General features: G+C 37.8%; 1 protein-coding gene across 9 annotated transcripts in view; it reads left to right on the plus strand.

Moving 5' to 3' along the window:
• The first annotated feature begins 3,001 nt into the window (after window positions 1-3,001).
• Window positions 3,002-24,452, plus strand: part of LOC130073672 (AP-3 complex subunit beta-2) — a 50,233-nt gene continuing 28,782 nt past the window's right edge. For 3 of the 9 annotated variants that reach the window (XM_056239220.1, XM_056239221.1, XM_056239222.1), the window contains exons 1-2: window positions 9,515-9,813; window positions 23,437-23,512. In XM_056239220.1, the coding sequence (XP_056095195.1) occupies window positions 9,557-9,813; window positions 23,437-23,512 (333 nt within the window). In that variant the 5' untranslated portion in view covers window positions 9,515-9,556. Of the gene's footprint in view, window positions 3,166-9,512; window positions 9,814-23,436; window positions 23,513-24,452 lie in introns of those variants that run through there. The other 6 variants (XM_056239225.1, XM_056239224.1, XM_056239218.1 and 3 more) reach the window with 4 other exon arrangements.

The following is a 24,452-nucleotide window of genomic DNA, read 5'->3' on the forward strand; positions in this document are numbered from 1 at the left end:
CTGTTCAAAGGGCTTTAAACGATTCCAGACGATGAATAAGGGTCTTATCAAGCGAAACGATCGCTCATTTAAAAAATAAATAACAACGTTTAAGTTTTATAAGCTCACATGCCCGCCTTGCTCTGTTCTGTGTGACTCTCCTGTTCGAACTCGTTCATCAAAATGAACAAATCTTTTTTTCGAGTCATTTGATTCATTTAACGACCGAAATGAACGAATTGACTCGAAAAAAGATTTTTTCATTTTGATGAACGAGTTCGAACAGGAGGTACACAGAACAGAGAAAGGCGAGCATGTGAGCTTATAAAACTTAAACGTTGTTTTTTTTTTTTTTTTAATGAGCGATCGTTTCGCTTGATAAGACCCTTATTCATCGTCTGGTGTCATTTAAAACCATTTGAACAGTTTGCAGTTTGCACTGAAACTGTCTTTTGGACCTTGAACCGTTTGGCTACCATTGAAGTCAATTATATGGAGAAAAATCCTGGAATGTTTTCATCAAAAACCTTAATTTCTTTTCGACTGAAGAAAGAAAGACATGGACATCTTGGATGACATGGGGGTGAGTAAATTATCAGCAAAAGTTTTTTTTTAAAGTGAACTAATCCTTTAAGGGGAAACCCTCCTCATCTGGCACATATTTAACACTTGTAGAGCTTCTGTAGCTCCGCCTCTTTTCAGCGCTCCGCTCATTGTGTTCGGTCTTCCGGTTTGTATTTCCACAGCATGAAGGTAAGATCTTTTCCAGAAAAAAAAAAAAATCCTGGTAATTGACATTTTGTTGTGATCTCCGATTCAAACATTACAATGCTCATGATAATTTTCATTAACTCTACAATAAGTAAATCCACTTTACCAGCTAAAAGTGATGCCATAGAAATATACAGAGCTAACGCAAAAAAACTAAAGTTCAAACACAAGATTATAAAGACTGTTTCTCTGACGCATAATGTCTATGCACTCAAAAAATAGTAACCTTACATTAACATCTAAATTACCTGGATTTATTTAAGTAAGAAATATTTATTATTGCTGAGTAACCAAAATACTTTAAATTATACCAACAAAATACAATTTTATGGGTTAAATAAAGTGAAAAACAACTCTTTAAAGGGATAGTTCAAATAAAAATTGTCATTTACTCGCCCTTGCAGTTTGTTCCAAACATGTGCAAGTTAATTTCTTTCTGCTGAAGATAAGATATTTTGAAGAATTTGGGTAAACAAACCATTGTTGGTCCATATTTACTTCCATAGAATTCATACTAAGTCAATGGGTTTCACAAACTTTGTTTGTGATTGACAGTTTGCTTACGGATGTTTTCATGTTTGGGTGCACTTTTTACAGTGCGTGTCTGTTAGCTTTGTAGGCTTGTGTTCTCCTGAAAAGTTGACACATGGTTTTAAAAAGGTCATTAAAGTGTAAGTTTTATTCAGCAAGGACAGTCTCTTTAAAAAAAAAAAAAAAAAGCAGCTGCACAACTTTTTCCAATGTTAATAAATGTTCTAATGTTTTTTAATAAATACAAAGAGAAAAGTAATTTTAAAGTGTAATATTTCATCATTTAAGTTTACGGTTTTTTTTAACAAATAAATGCATCATTGGTTAACAGAAGAGATGTCTTTCAAAAACATTGTATTAAACAATCTTAGCCAGCATAAAACAAGTTGCGAACTGCAAAGATAGAAGATAGTTCCTTCTCAATTGTGACATCCGAGTGAATCGGCTTCTCCAACAAGAACAAATGTAGGGCGGGACTTTATTTTGTTAATCTGTAATTAATTGGTTGTGGTTTGCTATTGGTCGATCTCATGTGAGTGACAGTTTGCCCCGCCCTCATCATGACAGAAGACAATAGATTGCAAGAGGGAGGGGAAGTTTTAAGATTTGATTAAAGATTATGAGGGCATATGAATAAAAAAAAGATTGAATGATGTGCGCAGATAAATCATTTATAATAAAAACTAGCCTAAATATTCTATAAATGTAAGAACTGTCCATTTTGATTTCGTAGAGATTTTAAGCGGATTGTATTGTGGAATTTCCTGAATCCAAGAAAAGATCTCGTGTTCCCTCTCACTATATCTGACAGAAGAAAGAAAATCTTTAGAATTAATCTGTTTTGCTTCTTTCAGTTCTCATTAGAGCATCAAAGTAGGCATATATTAAAACGTGGAATAAATAGCAGATAAGACTCGCTTTACAATATTTTATTTGACGAATGAACAGAAAAAAGTTTTGTGTTGATTCAGACAGGCTGATGTCATCTTTTGGCAACTTTTTGACATTTTTGTTTTCTTCCAACTTCCAACAGGACAGACTCTCCCTGCGATTATTTTCTATTGGTCTGTTTCTATGACGTTTCTTTGTAGAATGATGTCATGTTGCTATTTTCAGTCTTTGTCTCTTCATCACACGTTGGTCAAATTTGTAGACAACAGTACAAATATTGTGTGTGTATATAAATATAATTCATGCATGCACTAAATATCTGCTAGCAGGAGCAGTGATGGAGCGCTGCCGCCATCTGGTGGTTAGAAAACAAACCTGAAAACATCAGTCAAATCACACCGACACTAAACATTATTGTTGGTTAAACTTAAAAAAATAAGTTATCTGGTTGCCTTAAAATTTAGTATTTTATAATATGTTGTTTCAATGTCAGTCAACATTAAATCTTTCTCAAAATGCAGGTGTTATTCTGTTTTGGTGTATGTGTTTGGGTACATTGTACAGAAAAATGAAGAGAAATGACATTTGGACATACAAATAAGATTAAATAAAGTATTTTAATTATTTAGTTCAAAAGTGATTCCTCAATAAATCTTTCTCACAAAAAATTCAGATGCTATAGCTGGATGAAATATTTTTCTGTCGTTTGTAAATCAAATCAAATAAATGCTTTCATCGCAACTGGGGGGGCAGATTTGAGCAGGGACGAACGTAGAGGTGCTCGCGCACGCATGCGCGCGCCCCCGGCCCTGTCCGCTTCAGCACCGCGTAACGGGTCACGTGACTCAGTCTCGCTCTCCGCCGCTCCGCATCATCAGCAGCAGAGATGTCCGCGAGCTCCGCGTTCAGCGATGAGAAAGGAGGCTCCTCCGGCGAGCCCGAGTACGGACACGACCCGGCCAGCGGCGGCATCTTCTCCTCCGACTACAAGAGGTGAGACACACCGAGTCTGTGCGCGGGGGGAACGCTCGCCACCGGGAGCGGCCCACCGGAGCGTTTAACGTACAGAAAATCTCAGACAGGGCGAGGTGCGCATGCGCGGATGAACGAATGAATCCTGTGGAAAAACAAAGAGATGATAAACACGATGAAGTGTGAGATGAATTCGCGTGAACGGAGTGTGTATGTGTGTATTATTCGTGGGTTTGTGTTTCAGCACCGGTCTGTGGACAGCGCTCAGGTCCCAAATGATGACTTCTGTGCTGCTTCACACTTCAGTGTGCCTGTATTAGTCGTTTATTTGTTGAACTGATTGTTTTTTCTATTTAATATTTGTATGGCTATGATTTCTCGTTGTTTTTACAGTTTAAATATATCCCTGTGATCCTCATTTTCTCGCTATCCTTCAGGTTTAGCCTTGCTAGCATCGCTCTCTAGCACAGCTACCTCTTCATCTACTTCTGTTTCTGTTGGGATTTCACACGTTTACCCTTGGTTAGCATTTCCGTAAACACAGAACGTTTTTTTTTTCCTGGGAACGTTCTCTGTTAGTTTGCTTTTTGTTTTAACAAAAAAGTAACATTCCCACACATTGCACAGATTTTCTTTTTTGACATTACCTTTTTAGCTTACCAGTCACTGTTGCTAGTGGTTATCCAAAGTTACTAGCCACTTAGCATTTTCACTGGCCACAATTTTGAAATCGATACCATGGGGAAAAACTGCCATACAGATATTTTTAATATTATCTCATAATTTGGCAGCCGGTATATTAGGCTGCTGTCACTTTAAGACCTGACACACAGATCCATTACACTGTTACACATGCATTTTCTTTCTCAACGGTTTATGTTTACTTAAAACATAACTGACTGTTTACGATGAATACTCGCCAAGACCGGCATTTTGACATTATTTTGTGTGTGTATTTGACATAAGCAGCGAAAACGAACTCAATTTAGTGCTGAGAGGCGGCTTTATGTGCCGCACTATGAATGTGAGCACAAAATCTGCGGGAACGAGTAAAATACGTGCAATCCCACGCCGAAATTCAAGCCCTGTAACAGCAACAGTATTCATCCGGAGCAAATTAAATGAGTGAGTGAGAGGAGGCGGGTTTCAGAGAGATGAGAGAGAGAGAGAGAGAGAGAGAGAGAGAGAGAGAGAGAGAAGCTGGTATCCTGTATCTATTCTCCGCGAAATGAGTATTGGAAGCGTTTCAGATATTTCACTATTGATATGTATCGAAAAATCTATATTTTTTGACAACACTTTTGACTAAAAATATATATATATAAAATTCAACCCCGCATTTGGAGGGTTGGTGAGTGTTAATGTCAAGCCCTGGTAATATCCTTAAAGGGATAGTTCGGCCAAAAATGATATTTAACACATGCATTACTCACCCTCAAGCCGTTCGAGATGCATATGTCAATCTTGTTTCAGACGAACACATTTTCAGTTATTTTAGAAAATGTCTTAGACCCTTCAGTGGATATAATGTGAAGCAATGGGGTCCACCTCCTTCAAGTCCCAAAATGTGCATACATTCTTCACAAAAGTAATCCATCCGGCTCCAGGGGGATAAACGAAGGCCTTGTGAGGGTAATCCGTGCGGTTTTGTCGTAAAAATATACATATTTAAAACTTTATAAATGAAAATATCTGACTTCCGGCAACGATCGACGCGCGTTCACGGGTGAACTCAGGGTGAACTGAGTGTAGTTTTGTTTTGCTCTGCTCTCTGGCTGCGCGGGCGCGTTCGTTCTACGTCACGACGGTTCCTACGCTACGTCCTACCTCGTACGCCGACTTCCATCACCCGTGAACGCGCGTCGATCGTTGCCGGAAGTCAGATATTTTCATTTATAAAGTTTTAAATATGTATATTTTTACGACAAAACCGCACGGATTACCCTCACAAGGCCTTCTTTTATCCCCCTGGAGCCGGATGGATTACTTTTGTGAAGGATGTATGCACATTTTGGGACTTGAAGGAGGTGGACCCCATTGCTTCACATTATATCCACCGAAGGGTCTAAGACATTTTCTAAAATAACTGAAAATGTGTTCGTCTGAAACAAGATTGACATATGCATCTCGAACGGCTTGAGGGTGAGTAATGCATGTGTTAAATATCATTTTTGGCCGAACTATCCCTTTAAGAGAACCTATACAGAATTTTCTCTAATGCTTTATTTAGGTTTTACAACATAAACTATCATTCCCAGAACATTCTGGAAAGCAAAAATGTTAGCTGACATAACTCCGAGTTGTTTTTGTCCATGTTTCCACACTGATAATACCTTACCCTGGGTTTGTTCACTGTTTACCTTTAGCACCACAATTGGAAGCACAAAATTACAAATGTGAAACTGTTGCCTAACACAGGGTTAAAACTGGTGAACTATTTAACAGTGTCTACATCTACTTTTGCATCTGAAGCTATCTTTACAATAAAGCTGGCATCTACATCTCTCTCTTCCTCCATCTACCTCCGTCTCTAGTGAAGATTGTGAAGTTTAGATCTTTAACTGAGATTGATCATGTGGAGAATATCAAGGCTCTGGTCTGTCTCTGCTGAGGTCATGTGACAGGCTCTTCCTGTAGCTGATGGTTTCAGTGATTGTTTGCAGCTTGAAATGTCTGTTTTATTGTTTATCCAGTGTGTTTTTGATGCTTGGATCCAGTGCTGTTATCATTAACTAAAACTAAAATGAAAACCATTAAAAATATTTTTCGGTAATTAAAATAAAGCTGAAATAAAACTTAATTACTACAACTGAAACTAAAACTGAACTAAAAAATCATTTAAAAACTAAACAGAAATATAAAAAAAAACAGTAAAAAGGACAAAATTACTAAAACTTATAGTAAAATTAATTTAAAAATATTAATACATACTATAGAATATAAAGAATGCTAAAATAACTGCTTAGATGAATCTGGCCTTTCATTTAGTTCATGTCATTCCTCTCTCAGACAGCAGAGGGAAGCACACACACATTTTCACTTCATTACTTTTATGGCAGTCTGTTTGAGTTCATTTGAATATATAGATAAATCATGTCAACAAACCTAACTTTACTAATGCTTTACTCCTCGATGGTGCTTACAATAATGTGTTTGAAATGACGTTCAAAGGATATATCTTTTCTTTTTTTCTATATTATCCACTGGTCAGGGACATGCTATTTAAAAGTTGGGGGTCGGTAAGAGTTTTGAATGTTTTTGAAAGAAGTCTCTTATGCTCACAAAGGCTGCATTTATGATCAAAATGATCTAACATGTAAGTGATCAGTTAGAACAGTGCTATTGTGAAATATTATTACAATTTTAATGGTAAATGGTAAATTTGAATATCTTTTAAAATGTAATTCATTCCTGTGATCAAAGCTGGATTTCCAGCATCATTACTCCAGTCTTCAGTGTCACATGATCCTTCAGAAATCACTCTAATATGATGATTTGATGCTCAAGAAACATTTCTGATTATTATCAATGTTATAAACAGTTGTGCTGCATATCTTTCAGGATGAGAAAGTTCAAAAGAACAGCATTTATTTGAAATAGAAAGCTTTTGTAACATATTATTAATGTCCTTTTTGATAAATTTAATGCATCCAAGCTGAATAAAAGTATTAATTAAAAAAAAAAAGACTGACCCCAAACTTTTGAATAGTGGGTGGTGAAATAGTGAAGTAAAATGTAGATGTACATACAGCACTGATTCCACCAGGGGGTGCTATAACACCACAGTGTGTGTGTGAGAAAGAAGATACAGAACAGGAGGATCAGTTTTTACTTTTTTACTTTCTGTTTTTAGTCGTATATCGTTAATTCAGCAGTGCATGTTATTATAAATAAAAAATCGTTTATCGGTATAATCATTTTCTTCTGAAACAACTTTCCTGTTCTGATGATGATGTCATCAAGGCCATAATAATATTAACCAATAGTTGAATAGCATTTTATCATATTTTACACTCCCCATCCTTGTTTATTTCCCACTTAATATATCGCAGTATGACCATAAAATGCACTGTGAATGCGTTTCACGCCGTCGTCATTGTGAATGAGCCATAAACGTGACAGAGGCTGACATATATTTTTCTCTCTGCATAATCATCACTTTCTGATTTCTGATATTCTGTCACAGATTCGCCCGTGTGCGTTTATGTGTGTGAATGTGTGTGTTTTTGTGTGTGTGTGTACATTTATGTGTGTGTGTGTGTGTGTGTGTGTACATTTATGTGTGTGTGTATGTGTGTGTAATGGCAGTTCGACTGGTTCCACGGTAAACACGAAGACGAGTGATCCTCATATGCTGTTGCCTTGGCAACACGCCCCTCTGATCTGCTACTGTACAGCTCTCCTTCTCTGCTGCGTTTTAACAGCTGAATTAACAGAGAAGCAGAGACGCTAATCTATAGAGAATCACGCTCAAATATTCATGAGATTGCTGTGTGCGAGTTTAGAGAGATTTGGGGTTTCTGATGCTGGAGAATGTCTCTTTAGAGGTCAGTGGCTTTTAGCACTGCAGTGTGAATTCTGCGTCTGACTGTGAATTCGGCTCTTCCCTTCTCCACGTTATTCAACGCCACGTGAATCAAACTGTATTGGACCGTATGACAGTGAATAGATTTGATCAAACTATCAGACAGAAGGAAAGTGATTTGACCTGAATCAGACTGATTCAAATGAATCAAACTGTACAGAATGACAGTGAATCGATTTGATCAAACTGTATCAGACAGAATGAATGTGATTCGATCTGATTCAGACTGATTCAAATGAATCAAACTGTATTGGACAGAATGACAGTGAATCGATTTGATCAAACTGTATCAGACAAAATGAAACTGAATATAATTAAATCAGATGGATTCAAATGAATCAAACTGTATTGGACAGAATGAAAGTGAATCGAACTTTATTACACAGAATGAAACCAAATCCTTTTAATCAAACTGAATCGGGCAGAATACAACGGAATATGACTGAATCAGATGAATTCGAATAAATCAAACTGTACTGAACAGAATAAAAGTAAATCAATCTAAATCAGAACGATTCACATTGAATCGAATTGAATTTTTAATTTAATTAACTGTATCAGACAGAATGTCAGTGAATCAAACTAAATCATACCGATCAAGCTGTATCAGAAAGAATGAATAAATCATTTGAATTGAACTGAACTGGACAGAATGACTGTAATAAATGAATTTCAGTGAATGCAACTCAATCATACTGATTCAAATGAATCAAACTGTAACATACAGAAGGAAAGTGAATAAAATAAGCAAATCAGTCTGATTTAGTTTAATTCAGTATGGTTCAGTTTCATGAACTCAGTTAGATTAAGTTTTAAACCTATTTGAGCTAGACAGACGCAATGTTTGGTATGCAGTTCTAGCATCTGCTAACTAACTCCTGCGTAGTAAATACTACATACTTCATAGTGTACAAAAATAGTATGTGAAAAGGTACATATTATGCACCTGTAAATAATAGTATCCAACATTGTTGTCACATCATTTTGTGCCGGTTGGTCCAAGTAGCATCCAGTTGTAATATTTGCCGTAAAACGTGTTTTAAAGCAAATTTTGTGTAAAAAAAAAAAGTTAACCTTTGGCAAACGGATCAAATAATGAGTCAAAAAAACAAAAATGTGAATGCTGATGGCATAGGCTATAGTGTCACACTCAAGACAACATGAATGTCTCTATGTGTGAATGTCTGCGCTGATGGTTTATTTAGCATTCAAAGCAAATAATGATACAGTGGTTGTGCGCTTCAACATCCCAAGGAGGGGGTTTTCCTGTGAAAAGCCTTTCTCAGAGCAGCGTTTCTAGCTGAGTCATATCACAGGGAGAGGCAGTCGGCCGTTGCAGAAAATACGATGGAAAAGAGGACGAGGGACTGAAAAATGTGCCAGAGAGCTGGGAAAGAGCGATGGTGTGAATGAAAGGAGAGAGAGAGAGAGGGGGGGGAGGGGTTATGTGTTAGTGGGCGGGGTTTAGCTCTGCTCAACCATCAGAGCAGTGTGTGCAACATCAGTCGGCTCTGAGCAGGATGAGAACAGCTTTTACTGTCACCTCCCTTCTCGTCTCCTCACGCGAATGACGGAAAAGACGCAGGGCGCTTTCAAGCCTCCACATCTGCTTGATGGACACAGCTGAAGACCAGACCTGAGGACTGTTACGTGCTTGTTCTGGGGAGCTTTTCAGTCTACTGTTGCTTTTGAGACGGAATCTACAGGTGTGTGTGTGTGTGTGTGTGAGAGAGAGAGGGCTTGACTCCTCAAGAATCATCTACAGGTGTGTTTACCTGCCTCGGAGGATCTAAACAGGTGCAAAAGTTTTCAGACTACACCTTGAGGATGACCACCATGCAGAAGTTGCTCCAGCTGCCGGTGAACGCGGTGAACATGGTGAAGAACGCGCAGGGGGTCGGTCAGGGTGAGGAGGAGGCTCTCAGTCCGGTGATGACGCCCGACGGCGGCCCGCAGAACTGGTACAACGCCGTCCAGCCCGAAGAGCTCCGACACCTGAAATTCGGGGGGGCAGGGGGGGAGTGGTCTGAGGAGAGACCTGTACAGGAGGAGGGGCTCACCAGCGTTCAAACGCAACCCTTACGGTATGATGGCACACACGTGAAGTGATGAACAGCGGTGTGAATGATGCCTCTGCAACACTTTGTCTCTTGTGACTTTGGACACAAATGTGTTGATGTCAGTACAAGATGTACATTTGGTTTCAAATTTAAATTTCAAATTTGAATAAATTTGTAAAATTAGTGTAGCTTTTATAATTTGGTCTTGGAAGAATTTGATGACAAATTTGTACACATATATACATATATACATATTTTAGCTACAAAATTAGTTTAAAATTTAAATCTTAAAATTTAATTTCTAAGTAAAATATATGAATTTATATATATATATATATATATATATATATATATAGAGAGAGAGAGAGAGAGAGAGAGATTTTTGAAAAATAGTCACTTATGATAAATAATAAACTATTAAGTATACATAAAAAATGGTGTAGAATTTAATCAGAAATGTCTAGTAAATTTCAGAAATTATTTAAAAAGAAACAGCAAGTGACATGTTGACTTAAACATAAAACAAGTCGAAAGACAGAATGGTATTTTCTATTTTCTTGTTAAACATACACTAACAATCTTTGTTTTATTTACAATTTAATATTTTTTTTTACATTTAGTGTAATAACAACTAATACCTAGAAATAAAATTGTTTTATATATATATATATATATATATATATATATATATATATATATATATATATATATATATATAGCTTATATAACTTGGGTTTGGAAGATATTTTATGATATACATAAACAGTACATATAATTATATAAGTAAATAATTCAAATTGTATGTATATATCATAACATGTGGTCTTAGAAGAATTTAATGACAGATGTCCGAGTCCATATCTCTAAGATCCCTGACTTTTGATTGCAGACATTTGAGCACAGTTTTAAACATTACTGAAATCTCTTCTGAAACTTGCTGTCTCTGAGAAACAATTAGTGATTTTCTTCCCTACTGGATCTTCTCTACACGTAGTTATACTTCTTGTGCAGAGGGTTTGTTATTTAGCTCTAGTTGGTGTAAGAGTCACCTGTGCACACGCTCGTACAGTAACACCCGAGTCAGAGAAGACTCTCATCGAGGTCCAGAACTGCTGGCAGAGACTCGAGTGTCCAGATATGATGTCTGTGCTCTTCAACAGGCCGTAAGAGAGAGAGAAACCCTGTGGAGTGTTGAATTATAAATAACTTTAATAATATGAAGCTCAAAGTGTCTCATGCATGAAGAAGGAGATGAGATATATATTGCAAATCAGATTCTCTGCAGGGATCTTATATATTTCATTATGTATGGTCATTACATTATGCTAAAAATGGCTTTACATTTACATTAGTTAAATGTTCCTCTCATACAAAAGGCAGATGTGAATGCCGGGACAATGCATTTCTAGTGCTTTGCGCTGTTGAACATATTGAACATGTTCTTGTGTTGTTACTGTGCTTTAGGAGATGCTCGAGTTTCCTTCAAGTGTCTGCACACTAAACCAGATGTGTTATTATTCACAATCACATAGCTACTGTAACTTACTTATCCTAACTATGTTCATTATCCTAAAATGTTAACTTCAAGCATCACGTCGACGTATATATATAAAATTCAATTTCAATTCAAGTTTGTTTGTTTGTATAGAACTTTTTGCAATACATATAGTTTCAAAGCAGTTTTACAGTGCTTTAATATTATAACATATACAAAAAATACTTTTGAAAATCTGTTTATTTTTTACCTTATATTAGCTATGCAAGCTTTATGCATTTTGTAAAAAAAAAATCTTTTTTTTAACATTTTGTAATGTAAATAGTTTTCATATGTGTGTGTGTGTGTGTGTGTGTGTGTGTGTGTTTTCAATTAATTCATAAAAAAAGTTATTTAAAGATTATAGTGTGTTTTGAGCTTGCCAGTTTTCCATTGTTGTAGATATACCCAGCGTCAGATCTCTCGTCAGGCCTAATTAATTTGCTAAAAGCTTGAGTATGTAAATCAAAGCATTGGAGCTCCGGCACGGCAGGTCAGGAGGGAAAGTGATTTACAGGTTTGCATTCCCTCTGCATTCACCAGTTCATACTGTGATTCGGAGACTTCCCGTAGCTCTCCTGTGATGTATGACACTGTTTATACACTATTTATTATCCAAAATGAAATACAATGCATTCAGTGCTTCTGCTCAATGCTCTGGAATATGACATATGATAATCTGGTGTAATGTTGAGATGATGTACTATTTGATTGTAGCATGTCTGCTGAATCACCAAGCCCATGTTCATCCTCTTACGTCGCTCTGATCACGACCCACCGTGTGTATGTGTGTGCGTTTGTGTGTGAGGGAACCGAAGCTGACAGAGTGCATCCACACACACACACCCTGATGCGTGGAAGGAAATACCACCCACGCCTTCAAACACACACAGACACACACACACACTGACACGATAAACTCTAATATTTGACAGTGTGTATACGGTGGTGTGAATCTCTGCAGACCCCTTCCAGCTAATGAAAGCCGCCGAGGGAATCTTTATTCAAGAAACACAGCGATAGATAGTTGTGTTGGGTGGGAGACTCTGGCATAAAATCTATTCACTGGAGTTTATTGCTCTCTTTGTTGCTGTGGAAACCAGAGAGCGGGACCTGGGTGTGTGTTGTGAGATATCATAGTCGTTTAATTCCAGCGACGGTGGCGTGATAGACACCCGGGGAATGTTTTTAATTAGCGAATTGTGCTATCTCGGCCAGCTCGTAATGTTTTCATGCCATAGCTTTAGAGGGAACACGCTCGCTCTGATTGGTTCTTTTCAGAAACCGCGGTGACATGATTAGGCGTGTCATAATGCTTGACATGTTTTCATTCATCATGGTTCTGATCTATGATGACATCCAGTGTTGCATCACTGTGGATATTGATAATGTTTGGCAGTTCACGAGTTACTTTGTAAATTATAGTAGGCTACTACATGAGCTTGTAACCAATTTGGAATTTGACTATAGCATATACATTACTGTTCATTATGCTACTAGTCTAACCAAGGCTGCACGTATTTGATCACAAATACAGCAAAAACTGTAATATTGTGAAATATTCAATGAATTAGAAAGTTCAAAAGAACAGCATTTATTTAAGATCTTTTGTAACTGCCACTAAGATGTTTTTACTGCCACTTTTGATGAATTTAATACATACGAAATAAAAGTATTAATTAATTAATTTCTTTAAATACAATTAAATAAAATATTACCTACTCCCAAAACTTAAATGCAACAAAACCTAAATTTTGATGTAATTCAGGGCTCAACGCTCTTTTTTTACTGGCCCGGTCAGGGTAGTGGTTCACATTTTTACTTGCCCTGCCAAACTTTTCACTGGCCCCAGCACAAAAAAAGTAATAAATTAATAAAATAGGCCTAGTTATTGTCTTCGTTGTTTTTGACCCATAACCTTAATAAATAAGGTTGTGCCACCTAAAATTACTTGCCTAACTCATATAAATTTCAAATATCATTAAAGACAAGAAAACTGTCAGTAATAAAATAAGAAGAAATAATCAAATTACATACAATGGCACAAATACAATAGAACAAACATACAAATAAAAGAAACACTGCTTTTCATGTTTTTCAGGTAAGTCTAATAGTAATTTTCAGGTAGAGAAAAAATGAATCAAATGTAAAATAGCACTGCGTAGTCTTCACTATATAAACTAAATATAGATTCATTCTTATTAAAGTTACATAAGTTATTCAGTCAAGGGCAGTGAGTGATTTTTTTTTTGTCTTTTGTTGTTTAATTAGCATTAAAAACACAGACAGCAGCAGGTTAATTAGGCTGCTGTCACTTTAAGAGCTGCACGGATCCAATATACTGTTACACTTACGATATAATAGATTATGTTCAGTAGGAAACTCCAGGAGACCAGTGCGAATATGTTCGTTCAAGCGCAAGAACACTAGCCTGACGTCGTCATACTCAGATTCTAGCCAGATTCCTGCTCCATTGGGCTGTGATTATGGGGCGCGTTTCAACCGAACTAGGAAAAAAAATGCCTCTGCACTCAATTGGATAGACCGAATCCCGTAGGAAGGACGGCAAAAACATCTTTCCGATCGACAAATGCCTTGATCGCGGTTCTCTGTTCCTCTTTTAAAATGAATGCGCTGTCTACATCTTCTATATCAGATGCGATGGCTGAATCTACACATCTAAATTCTCCAGCGGCGGCCATACTTTGTTGTAAACGAATTCAACCCAAGCGCTCTTTGGTGACGTGGATGATTACGTTACTGTTGATCATCTGTCCATCATCGTATAAACCCCGCCCTGACAATTTGATTGGTCCGAACAGCTTTGGTTCGGGCATACTTGCTTCTCAACGGATCAAGTCCAGACCGAACACAAATGTTGTGGGCGGGGCTAAGTTCGGCTGGCATCCAGGCTACAAGAACACATGAAAGAGAGCTCAATTCAGCATTCGCACGCTGTCTGAGAAGCGGCTTTCTGGGCACTTCTCACACTATTGAATCGAGTTCTCTTTCACGTCTTCTTGCACTTGAATATTTAAATTGGCGAGGCTTTCGTGATGCAGCACTGGCCCGATTGAGCAACTGACAATTGCGTCAATGTTTACGCTGGCCACGGGCCATCAGGCAGTCCTCATTTTTAAATCTGACACCTATATATCGCTATGTTTATGAATATTATGATCATCAAGAATCATCATTATCACAGAAAAAGCATCATTTATTAAAAGCACATATAGTTCTCTTTGAATATGAGCATAGTTGAGCCAAGACTGCGCGTATAACTGGATTTGATGTGTTCATTCATTTGGTTTGTGAGTGAATGTATATGTGTGAGCAGATGTCCATCTGTTGATTTAAACCCAGCCAGTGTGATTAATAGCGAGAGAGAGAGAGAGAGAGAGAGAGAGAGAATTTTTTGAGAATTTCAAAAACTCTTTATCTTTCAAAACAGAGTTCTCTACAACACACACAAAAAAACAACTTTCAAACCAAAAAATAAAAGAACATGATTTAACTCAAAACAGTCCCAAAGCACAAGACATTCTCCACAACAGAACATAAAACATTTTTAAGACACCAAATGTTTATGAACTCCTCTACATTATTTGTGGAACTGTAGAAATCAAAATCAACTTTCAATCTAGCTTTCACCATTCTAACAAAAACAGTGTTTATGTCAAAATCTAAGGACTCTTCGATCTTATTCCTTCTACTTAGGTAGATAGCCATTTTTGCTTGACCAAATACAAAGTTAAACAATTGACATTTCAATCTCCTTTTCTGACTGTAACTGAAACCAAGAATAAAAAGATGCTTTGAAAAATTCTCCCCAAACATCATGAACATTTGTTGCAACAACTGAAAAAAAGAGCACAGTCTGCTACAATCCAAAAAGCAGTGGTAAACTGTTTCCCTCTGCAAACAAAAAGGGCATTCTTCACTTACATTAGGATTGATGATGGAAATGAAAGCATTGACAGCCACACTACCGTGGAGGATTCTCCACTGTAGGTCCCCTAGCCTTTTGGTCAACGGTGGTTTGTAAATCACTCTCCATACTGGTCTGACCTCATTGTCAAGCCCCAGATGAGCTCTCCAAGGAGTGTCAGCCCTCCCACTTAGTTTACCTTTATTCACAATTTTTACAAACATTTTATACATCGTTTTTCCTCCCATGTCATCAAATTCATTTGTGAGAGTCTCTCTGGACTCTAACAGTTGACCAGCGCAGTCTTTAAAATCAGGAAAAAGAGTCAATGCTGGAAAAAAATCACCAACAACTGGTTGACATTGTCCATTACAGTAGTCTTTTATCAAGGATAATTCAGTCTTTGTGAGTTCACGCTTCCAAGTGCTGAGCATTTGATCTATGATCCTTATCGATCTGACTCCAACATGAGAGGCTAGACCTGCAGTGTCGATCAAATTAGGTCCACACAGATCAACCACATGTCCCAGTGTAACAGTCCCAGCCGCACAGAACAACTGCATCACGAAAGGTCCTGTTATGTGTTCCACGTTGAAACGAATGCCATTCACCACTGGCTCCTTCAACAGCCATGACAGGGACTCGCAGCTTGCCACTCTCTTTTTATGGAACATCCCCCACACAGTGAACAGTCCATGGTAAAACTTTGGAAGGTTACACAGTTTATTAGCACTCAGGTCCATTAAAAACAAAGGCTCAGCAAGACCCAAATTCCCGCCTCGGATCAATATGGTTCTGGCTAAGGGTCTCCAGACAAGGTTTGCAGGCCCAACAAGAAATCTCTGGATAAACTGGAGTCGGAAAGCGGCGCCCCTACTGGCGAGATGAATGAGTCCCTGCCCTCCTTCCTCCTTTGGCAAAAACAGTACACTCTGTGGGACCCAGTGCAGCCGGTCCCAGAAAAAGTCCACCAACACTGCCTGTATCTTAGCCAGCAATTGTGCAGGAGGGTCTACACATGATAGTCGGTGCCACAGCATTGATGACACTAAATTGTTGATCACAAGTGTTCGACCCCTAAAAGACATGTGTGGCAAGATCCATTTCCATTTCTTAAGACGTCCTTCAACTTTTTCTAGAACATTGTCCCAATTTTTACACAGAAAAGTATCATTTCCAAGATAAACACCAAGATATTTAAAACCACCCTTATTCCAAATTAACCCGGCAGGTAAAACAAGTTTTCTGCTTAACTCGTTACTGATTGTCACAGCTTCACTTTTTCCCCAGTTAATTTTGGCAGATGACAATACGCCAAAACCATTAATATTTTCTACAAGGGTGTCTATATCTTCCTGTTTTTTAACAATGACAACAACATCATCGGCATAAGCAGATAATTTAAAAATGGTTTCACATCCAGGAAGTTTTACACCGACAAGAGATTTTCTTAATTTGTGCAAAAGAGGCTCTATGGCTAAGGAGTACAACATGCCAGATAATGAACATCCTTGTCTGACCCCCCAATGAACTTTAAAAGGAGCACTTAAACCACCGTTGATCTTTAAAATACTCTCAATGTCACTATACAAGACTCGAATCATGTTTACTAGGCCAGAGCTGAACCCAAACGCGCCCAATGTTTGCCACAAATATTGGTGTTCAACTCTGTCAAATGCCTTTTCTTGGTCAATTGAAATCAGACAAATTTCGCAACCCAATGAATCGGAGAGATCTAAAACATCACGAATTAAAATAATATTATCAGATATCAACCTATTGGGTATACAATAAGTCTGGTCAACATGAATGACATTCTCCATAACATTTTTCAGTCTCATTGCCAACACCTTTGACAAAAGTTTGTAATCCGTGCAGAGCAGAGCAACCGGCCTCCAGTTCTTGATCTCTTGTAAATCCCCTTTTTTGGGGAGAAGAGTGAGGATTGCTCTCCTGCAACTGAAAGGTAAAAGTCCTTTTCTTAAACTGTCTCTGAGAACAAGCAACAAATCTTTGCCAATCACAGGCCAGAAAGCTTTAAAAAAATCCACAGGAAGTCCATCAATGCCTGGAGATTTACCGCTTTCTAGACTCTGCAACGCAGAATATAGTTCATCAGCGGAGATTGGTGCATCCAACTCCATGTTAGCCTCCTCAGAAACCTTAGGTAAGCCCTCAAAGAAAGACTGCGCCACCTCTGGTCTCTCTTGGAACTCACTCTTGAAAAGCTTCTCATAAAACTCAACTGCAGATTTACGAATGTCCACATACTCTTGCAGCAATTGTCCAGTGCTGGACCGCAGAGAGTGCATAAGCCTCCTTTGTCCATTTTTTCGTTCAAGGCCGAAAAACAAAATGAGAAGGTGCATACATTTTGGCAATATTTTGATAACGTGAGCGAACCAGAGCACCTTGAGCAGAGAAACCCAACAGGTTAGATAGAGCTGACTTTTTCCTTTTGAGAACTTTAAAATGTTCTCCTTCTCTTGTTGAGTCTGCCAAATCTTGCAGCTTCTCTATTTCACTCTCCAAAGTTTTCATAGATCTAGTCATGTCCTTTGTGACATTGAGAGTATACTGTAGGCACAACTGTTTTATATTGACCTTCCCTATGTCCCACCACTGTTGTAATGAATTGTACTCAGATTTTTCTTTTGTGTAACCACTCCAGAAATACTTAAAAGCATCTTTAAAAGTGTTATCAGAAAGCAAGGATACATTAAAATGCCAATAGGCACTTTTACATTTCACATCCTTAACAAAGATAGCAACTTGCACGAGGCAATGATCTGAAATACCAATTGGGTGTTTTGAACAACCTTTAAGAACATTACTCTGATGTTTGAAACAGTAAACTCTATCAAGCCTAGCCAAAGACAAAGAGTTATCCTTAACAGAAGTCCAAGTATACTGACGCTGAGTGGTATGAAAAAACCTCCAAACATCACATAAATCATTCATCCCAATTACTTTTACAAGACAATTCTTACTGGCTCCATGTGGTTCTGGGTGGTTTCTGTCTAGAGCTGCATTCTCAGTGCAGTTAAAATCCCCACCCAGGAACATGTATCCATCAGTGCCACAGTTGCTTATTACATCGTTTAGAATGTTTAAAAAGACCACTCTTTCTGGGCCTACAGTAGGAGCATAAACATTGATGAAAGTCATTTTTACACTTTCAAATACAGCTTGTATTTTTAACAAGCGACCTGCAATGATTTCCTCAGTAACACAAGAGATAGGTAAAAAATCTCTAGAAAACAAGATACCCACTCCACCACTGTTGCTACACTTATGACTGAGAAAAACTTCCCCATCCCAATCTTTCTTCCATGCAATTTCACTTTCAGCTGTGCTATGTGTCTCTTGTAAAAAAATTACATTTAGTTGTTTAACTTTAAACAAACTGATGAGAGAAACTCTCTTCACGTCCTCTCTGGCACCATTAACGTTTAAAGAACCCAACTTTATGTCACACATAGTAAATGTTAAGTTGCATTTAAACAGAACAGAGAGGTTAACGCAAACAAAGAAAAAGAAAAACGAAAGACACTTAACCATCATTAACTAGTTGTGCTCTCGCTTTTATAAGAAATTTTTTCAAACGAAAAATTTCTTGATCTGTAAAGGTCAGTTGGCCAGGGTTTTCTGTATTTTTCATGAACAATTTGACTGAATCAATGAACAACTTTAAATCTGGAAAAAACTCATCAATTTTCACCAATCTCAAACCTTTAGTTCTTTGTAAAAAGGACTGAATTTTCGTGAAAGAGTAAGCACTCTCCACATCCATCTGTGTGTCTCCACTAACATCACTTTCAGACTCTTGCGTGTTCATCAACACATCATCTGACTGAGAAGAGCAACTCATAGGATTGACAGTTTGGAAATTTCAGCATCCAACAAAACATCTTCCTCATTAAACAACACTGACTCAGCTACTCTAGTCGCGGTTTGACCAACATTTAGATCCTCGTTTAAACCATCTTGTGCGTTTTGATCACTCGCTACATTTTCTGTCTGCTCATTCTCCTGATCGCTATCATCTCGGTTTTCTTCCTGCGCAGTTCTCTGCGGTTCGCCAGGTAAAGGAGCCCCGCTTTCGGCCCGAACGGGCGGCGGAACCGCTGCGTCAACAGCGTCTCCCCTGCTCTCTCTGGGCACGAGCGAATCAAATGCCCTACAGTCCCACACCCAAAGCATTTCATCGTCTCTGATGTTACATGCACAGTGTAGTCAAAGTCATCAACCTTAAATTTAAACACTAGATTTAATTCTTCATTTCTCTTGTTAAGAATCATGTGTACATGTCTCCTAAAAGACACAACGTGTTTGAGATGAGGAGACTTGCAGCTGATAGGAATCATCTTTATCGGAGTCACTAGTTTTCCGTGTCTGCCTAGCTCTTTTTCTAAAAGCTCATTTTTCATAAACGGGGGTATATTCGAAATTATGACTTTTTTAGCAGGGTTTACAAGAGACAGAACTGGTGTGTATGTGTCCTGAATCACAATTCCACTTTCAAGTAACTGATTTACTTTGTCCACACTGTCTAAAAAAATCACAATGGCACTATTCATCCTAGAAGCCGATTTGATACTGTCATAACCGACAATCTCACCCACCGCTAGACTACAATCCTCAACCGAGCACCCGTTAGGCGGAGAAAGTTTAATAGCGTGTCGGCGCGTGAGTTTGTGCAAACTACCGTGTTCACCTGCTGCAGCCATGCTGACAGCCACGCCGCCGCCGCCTCCACCAAACAAACACAAACGAACCCCAATAAACACTGTTTCTCCAAACAACTCCTCAAAGCATCAACAGAGAAACAAAAGTTTTGAAAGAAAAGAGAAGTAGAGAACTCACATTCAGCACGCTCTCAGCAGCACTCACCGCACTCACTCCCAACACGCACTCACAGAGAGAGAGAGAGAGAGAGAGAGAGAGAGAGAGAGAGAGAGAGAGAGAGAGAGAGAGAGAGAGAGAGAGAGAGAGAGAGAGAGAGAGAGAGAGAGAGAGAGAGAGAGAGAGAGAGAGAGAGAGAGAGAGAGAGACTCGTTCATCTCAGGCCTCCCAGAACTGATCTCTGGACACCGAAAATGAGTTTAAAACAGAGTGAAAGACAAAAAACTCAAGCCAACTTCTCTAGTTTATGATTTAAGGAGATTGCTAACATTATGATGTGGTTGCTATAGTAACATGTTTCTATGGACAGTGGGGTTATTATGGGCTTATACTTCCTGCACACAGGATGTCAGACGGACTCTGTGTTGTTGGATTGACGAGTCGACTGATCAAGGATCGGATGTGGGTCTTAATTTTCACCGTTAAACTTTGGCCAATCAGAATGAGTTTGGCTCATCATGTGACTGATGTGTAACTACTTAATTAAGTGATCTTTCCTGACCCCCTTTTGACTCATTTGTGGTATAAATAGAGGATCACTTACATTTCATTACATGAAGAGAGTGTTCAATATTAATATTTTTGCTCATTTGAGCTAATATTAATAGGTTTTCCCAGACGTCTGGAAGATGATCTGCTTTATTAATTATTGTGGCACTGAGTTAATTTGGACACACAGTCATCAACTAATGAGAACATGAAGTCAGTTTAGATGAACAAATAATTAAATCCATCTTTAATCTTTAAAGACCTTTTGAAAAGGCATGTTTCCTTTTCTGTGTTGACTTATTTTGTGAAACAGGGACATTTTGAAGGTGTGATCCCTTTTTTGTAAATAGCTAGTAGCTTTTAGTTTAAGCCACAGCCTGACAAAATTACACTTGATTGCTTGTATTATGGGTAAAAACAAGGAAGATACTTTCAAAGTGAATAAATCTACACCTTTTCCTTTGTGAGAGGAAAATAAGCTATTAGTATTGGCACAAACAAAGTCACACATCATCAAACCAGAATTTGCTAATAGCTAATGCTAACAGACAGTACTTGTAAAATAAAGGGAAGGGATATTCGTATTCCCTGGTCTTAATGACTTATTGTAGCCTAAAAAGCACAGTTTTGACCCGAATTAAGCTAAAGAAGCTAATTTAAATGACATCATGATGTCTGCTGATTCTGGAAAACACACTGTTCTAGTTCTTTTGGATCTGTCCTCAGTCTTTGACACGGTCGACCACCAGGTTTTGCTGAAAAGATTAAGGGATCAAGTAGGGCTGTCAGGGTCAGTTCTGCAGTAGTTCACCTCATATTTATCTGGGCGTAGTTTCAGTGTTACAGCTAACCAAATAAGGTCTGAGTCTGCGGACTTGCTCTGTGGAGTGCCTCAAGGCTCCGTTCTGGGTCCTGTTTTATTTTTGTTGTATTTGATCCCTTTTTGGAAAGATCATATAAAGGTTCAGTGATGTTTCTTTTCACTTATTTGCTGATGATATCCAACTTTACTGCTGCTTTAAGCCGTCAGAGATCTGTAAGTTAAACTCCTTGCTCCTTTGTCTTGTGGAAATTAAAAAATGGCTAAGTGATAACTCCCTGCAGCTAAATGCAGACAAAACAGAAACACTGATTAAACAATACTTGGGTGATTTAGGCCAGTCTGCTAAGCCAAGTCTTAGAAATTTGGGAGTTATCCTGGACAAAGACATGTCATTAGTGCAGCACTGCAAGCAGCTGACGAGAAACTGCTTCTTTCAATTAAGGAAAATCTCGAAACTTAGAAATATGGTTTCACGAAATGATTTGGAGCTTATCATTCATGCCTTTGTGTCTTCGCGTTTAGACTACCGGTATTGTAATAGTTTATTTTCATGCCTAAACCAGAAGGAGCTCTCTCAACTGCAATTAGTACAAAACTCTGCAGCCAGGAGGTCTCACAAATCCTCTATCCTAAAAGAACTTCACTGGCTACCAGTGTCGTATACATTTGAAAATTTTGGTTTTAGTTTTCAGAGCTTTGCATGGTCAGGCACCCCCCTTATATTAGTGACCTAATAGGTTGTGTCCCACCGTCTATGCGCTCTCTTGACTCTGTTGATGCCTTCAAATGCAGACTAAAGACTCATTTATTTGTTCAGGCTTTTAATTAGCTGCTTGTGGGTTGATATGATCATGTACTGTCTATGCTTTTATTGTGTGTATTTTATGATATAAATGTTTTCTTGTGAAGCACTTTGTGGCCTTATACCTGTGAAAGGTGCTATATAAATAAACTTTTACTTACTTTTACTTACTTACTTTACTTTTAATTTATTATCACCCTGTCACATGAGATATGCTTGACAAGGAAACTTTTATTCTGAAATATACACTGGAAAAGCTTAAATTTGTTTTTAGCTTTCTAAATCCTTTTTTATTGCAGGAAAGGTAATTCTTGCGTTTGTTTTTGGCAGATTGTTGTTAACCTTTATTACACTTCTTAAAATTCTTCTTTAAAACAAACACGCATTATCATTGTTATATATATATTCAAATTTCATATAATAAAATTAAATTAAATAAGGTGGGTTAATCTATATTGCAAATCATTTTGAGAGTTTTCTTGCTTGAAAGGATCTTTCTCAGGGGAAATTAATGCTCAGAAGTTGCTCTTTCAAAGAAGACTTAATGGAGATCTCATTTATAATTGAGTATCAATTTTTATCAGATGTTTCTCCTGTATTTCTTAGGAAAATAAAATCAGTCATAAACGAGGCAGATGTTGACATGCATCAAGTGTATAGTGATATAAAATAAATGTGGATGGTATAGCTCAGATCATTCGGTTTTGAAATAAATTCAAAGGAAATTGTTTGACTCTGACTTTTGATGGCAGACTTTGGTAACTTTTGGTATCACAGTTTAAGACTTTTTTTTTTTTGTAGAGACAAGTTTTTCCTCAGGAGAGCAAAAGCCATAATGTACTGCCATTAATGTTGAGGAGAAACAACAGAGATCTATTTAAGAAAGAATAGCTATTTCATCCGTGGCTACATATGGGTTATTAAAGTCAAATCATGCTGTTGATGGTATTTTTGTGGGTGTGTTTGTCTATTCTGGTTTTCCTTTGATGGACGGTGTGATTTCATTTGCTCTGGTTCGTTCTTCTGAACTCGTGAACGTCCGCAGGGCTCTTAAAGAGCAGAAATTATTCTGAATGATTCTTGAGTTCCTCTTGTAATGGATTTTTAAATGATAGAGAACCAGAACAGTTGATAAAACCTCTGTGTTTTTTGTTTCCCATGTTCAGACATGATGACCTGAAGGAGATGCTGGACAGTAATAAAGACTCCCTGAAGCTGGAGGCCATGAAACGCATCGTGGCGGTGAGAAAAACACACACACTTCAAAATTTTATTTTACTACTGTTTTTTTGCCTTGTTTTCCAATACAAATATCTAAACATTCTTAATCAAGATACTTTTATTTGAGATATAAAATCTCAAATCCTATGTTCTAAAAAATGTATCAAAATTAAGTGAGTTTTTGCTTAAAACAAGAAAATATCCTTTGCTTAAAATATCTGTCAATGGGGTGAGAAAAATAAACTTGTTTTCCCTTTGAATTAGGTTTTATTTTTTCCACCCCCATTGGGAGTTATTTTTTTCTAGTTCTGAATAAAATAAGACTTCTTATCTCACAATTCTGAACTTTCTCTCAGAATTGTGAGTTATAAAATCCGAATTGCGAGATATAATTCTGAGAAGAAAGTCAGCCTTTTTTAGCCATCATCATTGGACTTCATAAATCGCAATTGCAACAATTCTGAGAAAATATTGTCTTTTAAAATGTTTCATTCAGTGGCGGAAACTATAGTGTCCATATAAAACAGAGCGCCGTGTGCTGGGTAATGTGTCCCACAATGAAATTCTATAAATTGAATTGTCTCATGCACCAATGTTGTTTGATGCACAGCTGGACTGTGAAATTTGGCATAATTGGCCATAATAGTCCCAGCATCCCTTTCGAGACATCAGGTTCAGGTTTTTTTTAGCTGTAATGATGAACAGAAGACAACCAGAAAACAGTCTTATACATGGAAAACTAAGTCAGATAAAAAAAAAAAAAACTGATTGTTAAGCGTTTCAGGAAGAGATATTTGGATTCATGTCGGTAATTATATGACTGAGTAAATAGACAGAAGGATGTATTCGTGGGCAGTAAATGCCTCTGTCGCTGTGTGTTTGGTGAAGTCTTGACTCTCGCTCCGTTGTAACTGTTGCATCAGCTCTGGTTCTGTAGCGAGACGAGGGATTTCAGCAGCGC

The sequence above is a fragment of the Rhinichthys klamathensis genome, unplaced genomic scaffold (assembly GCF_029890125.1).
Source record: "Rhinichthys klamathensis goyatoka isolate OS25496 unplaced genomic scaffold, OSU_Roscu_1.1 h1tg000557l_1, whole genome shotgun sequence".
Classification (NCBI taxonomy): Eukaryota; Metazoa; Chordata; class Actinopteri; order Cypriniformes; family Leuciscidae; genus Rhinichthys; species Rhinichthys klamathensis.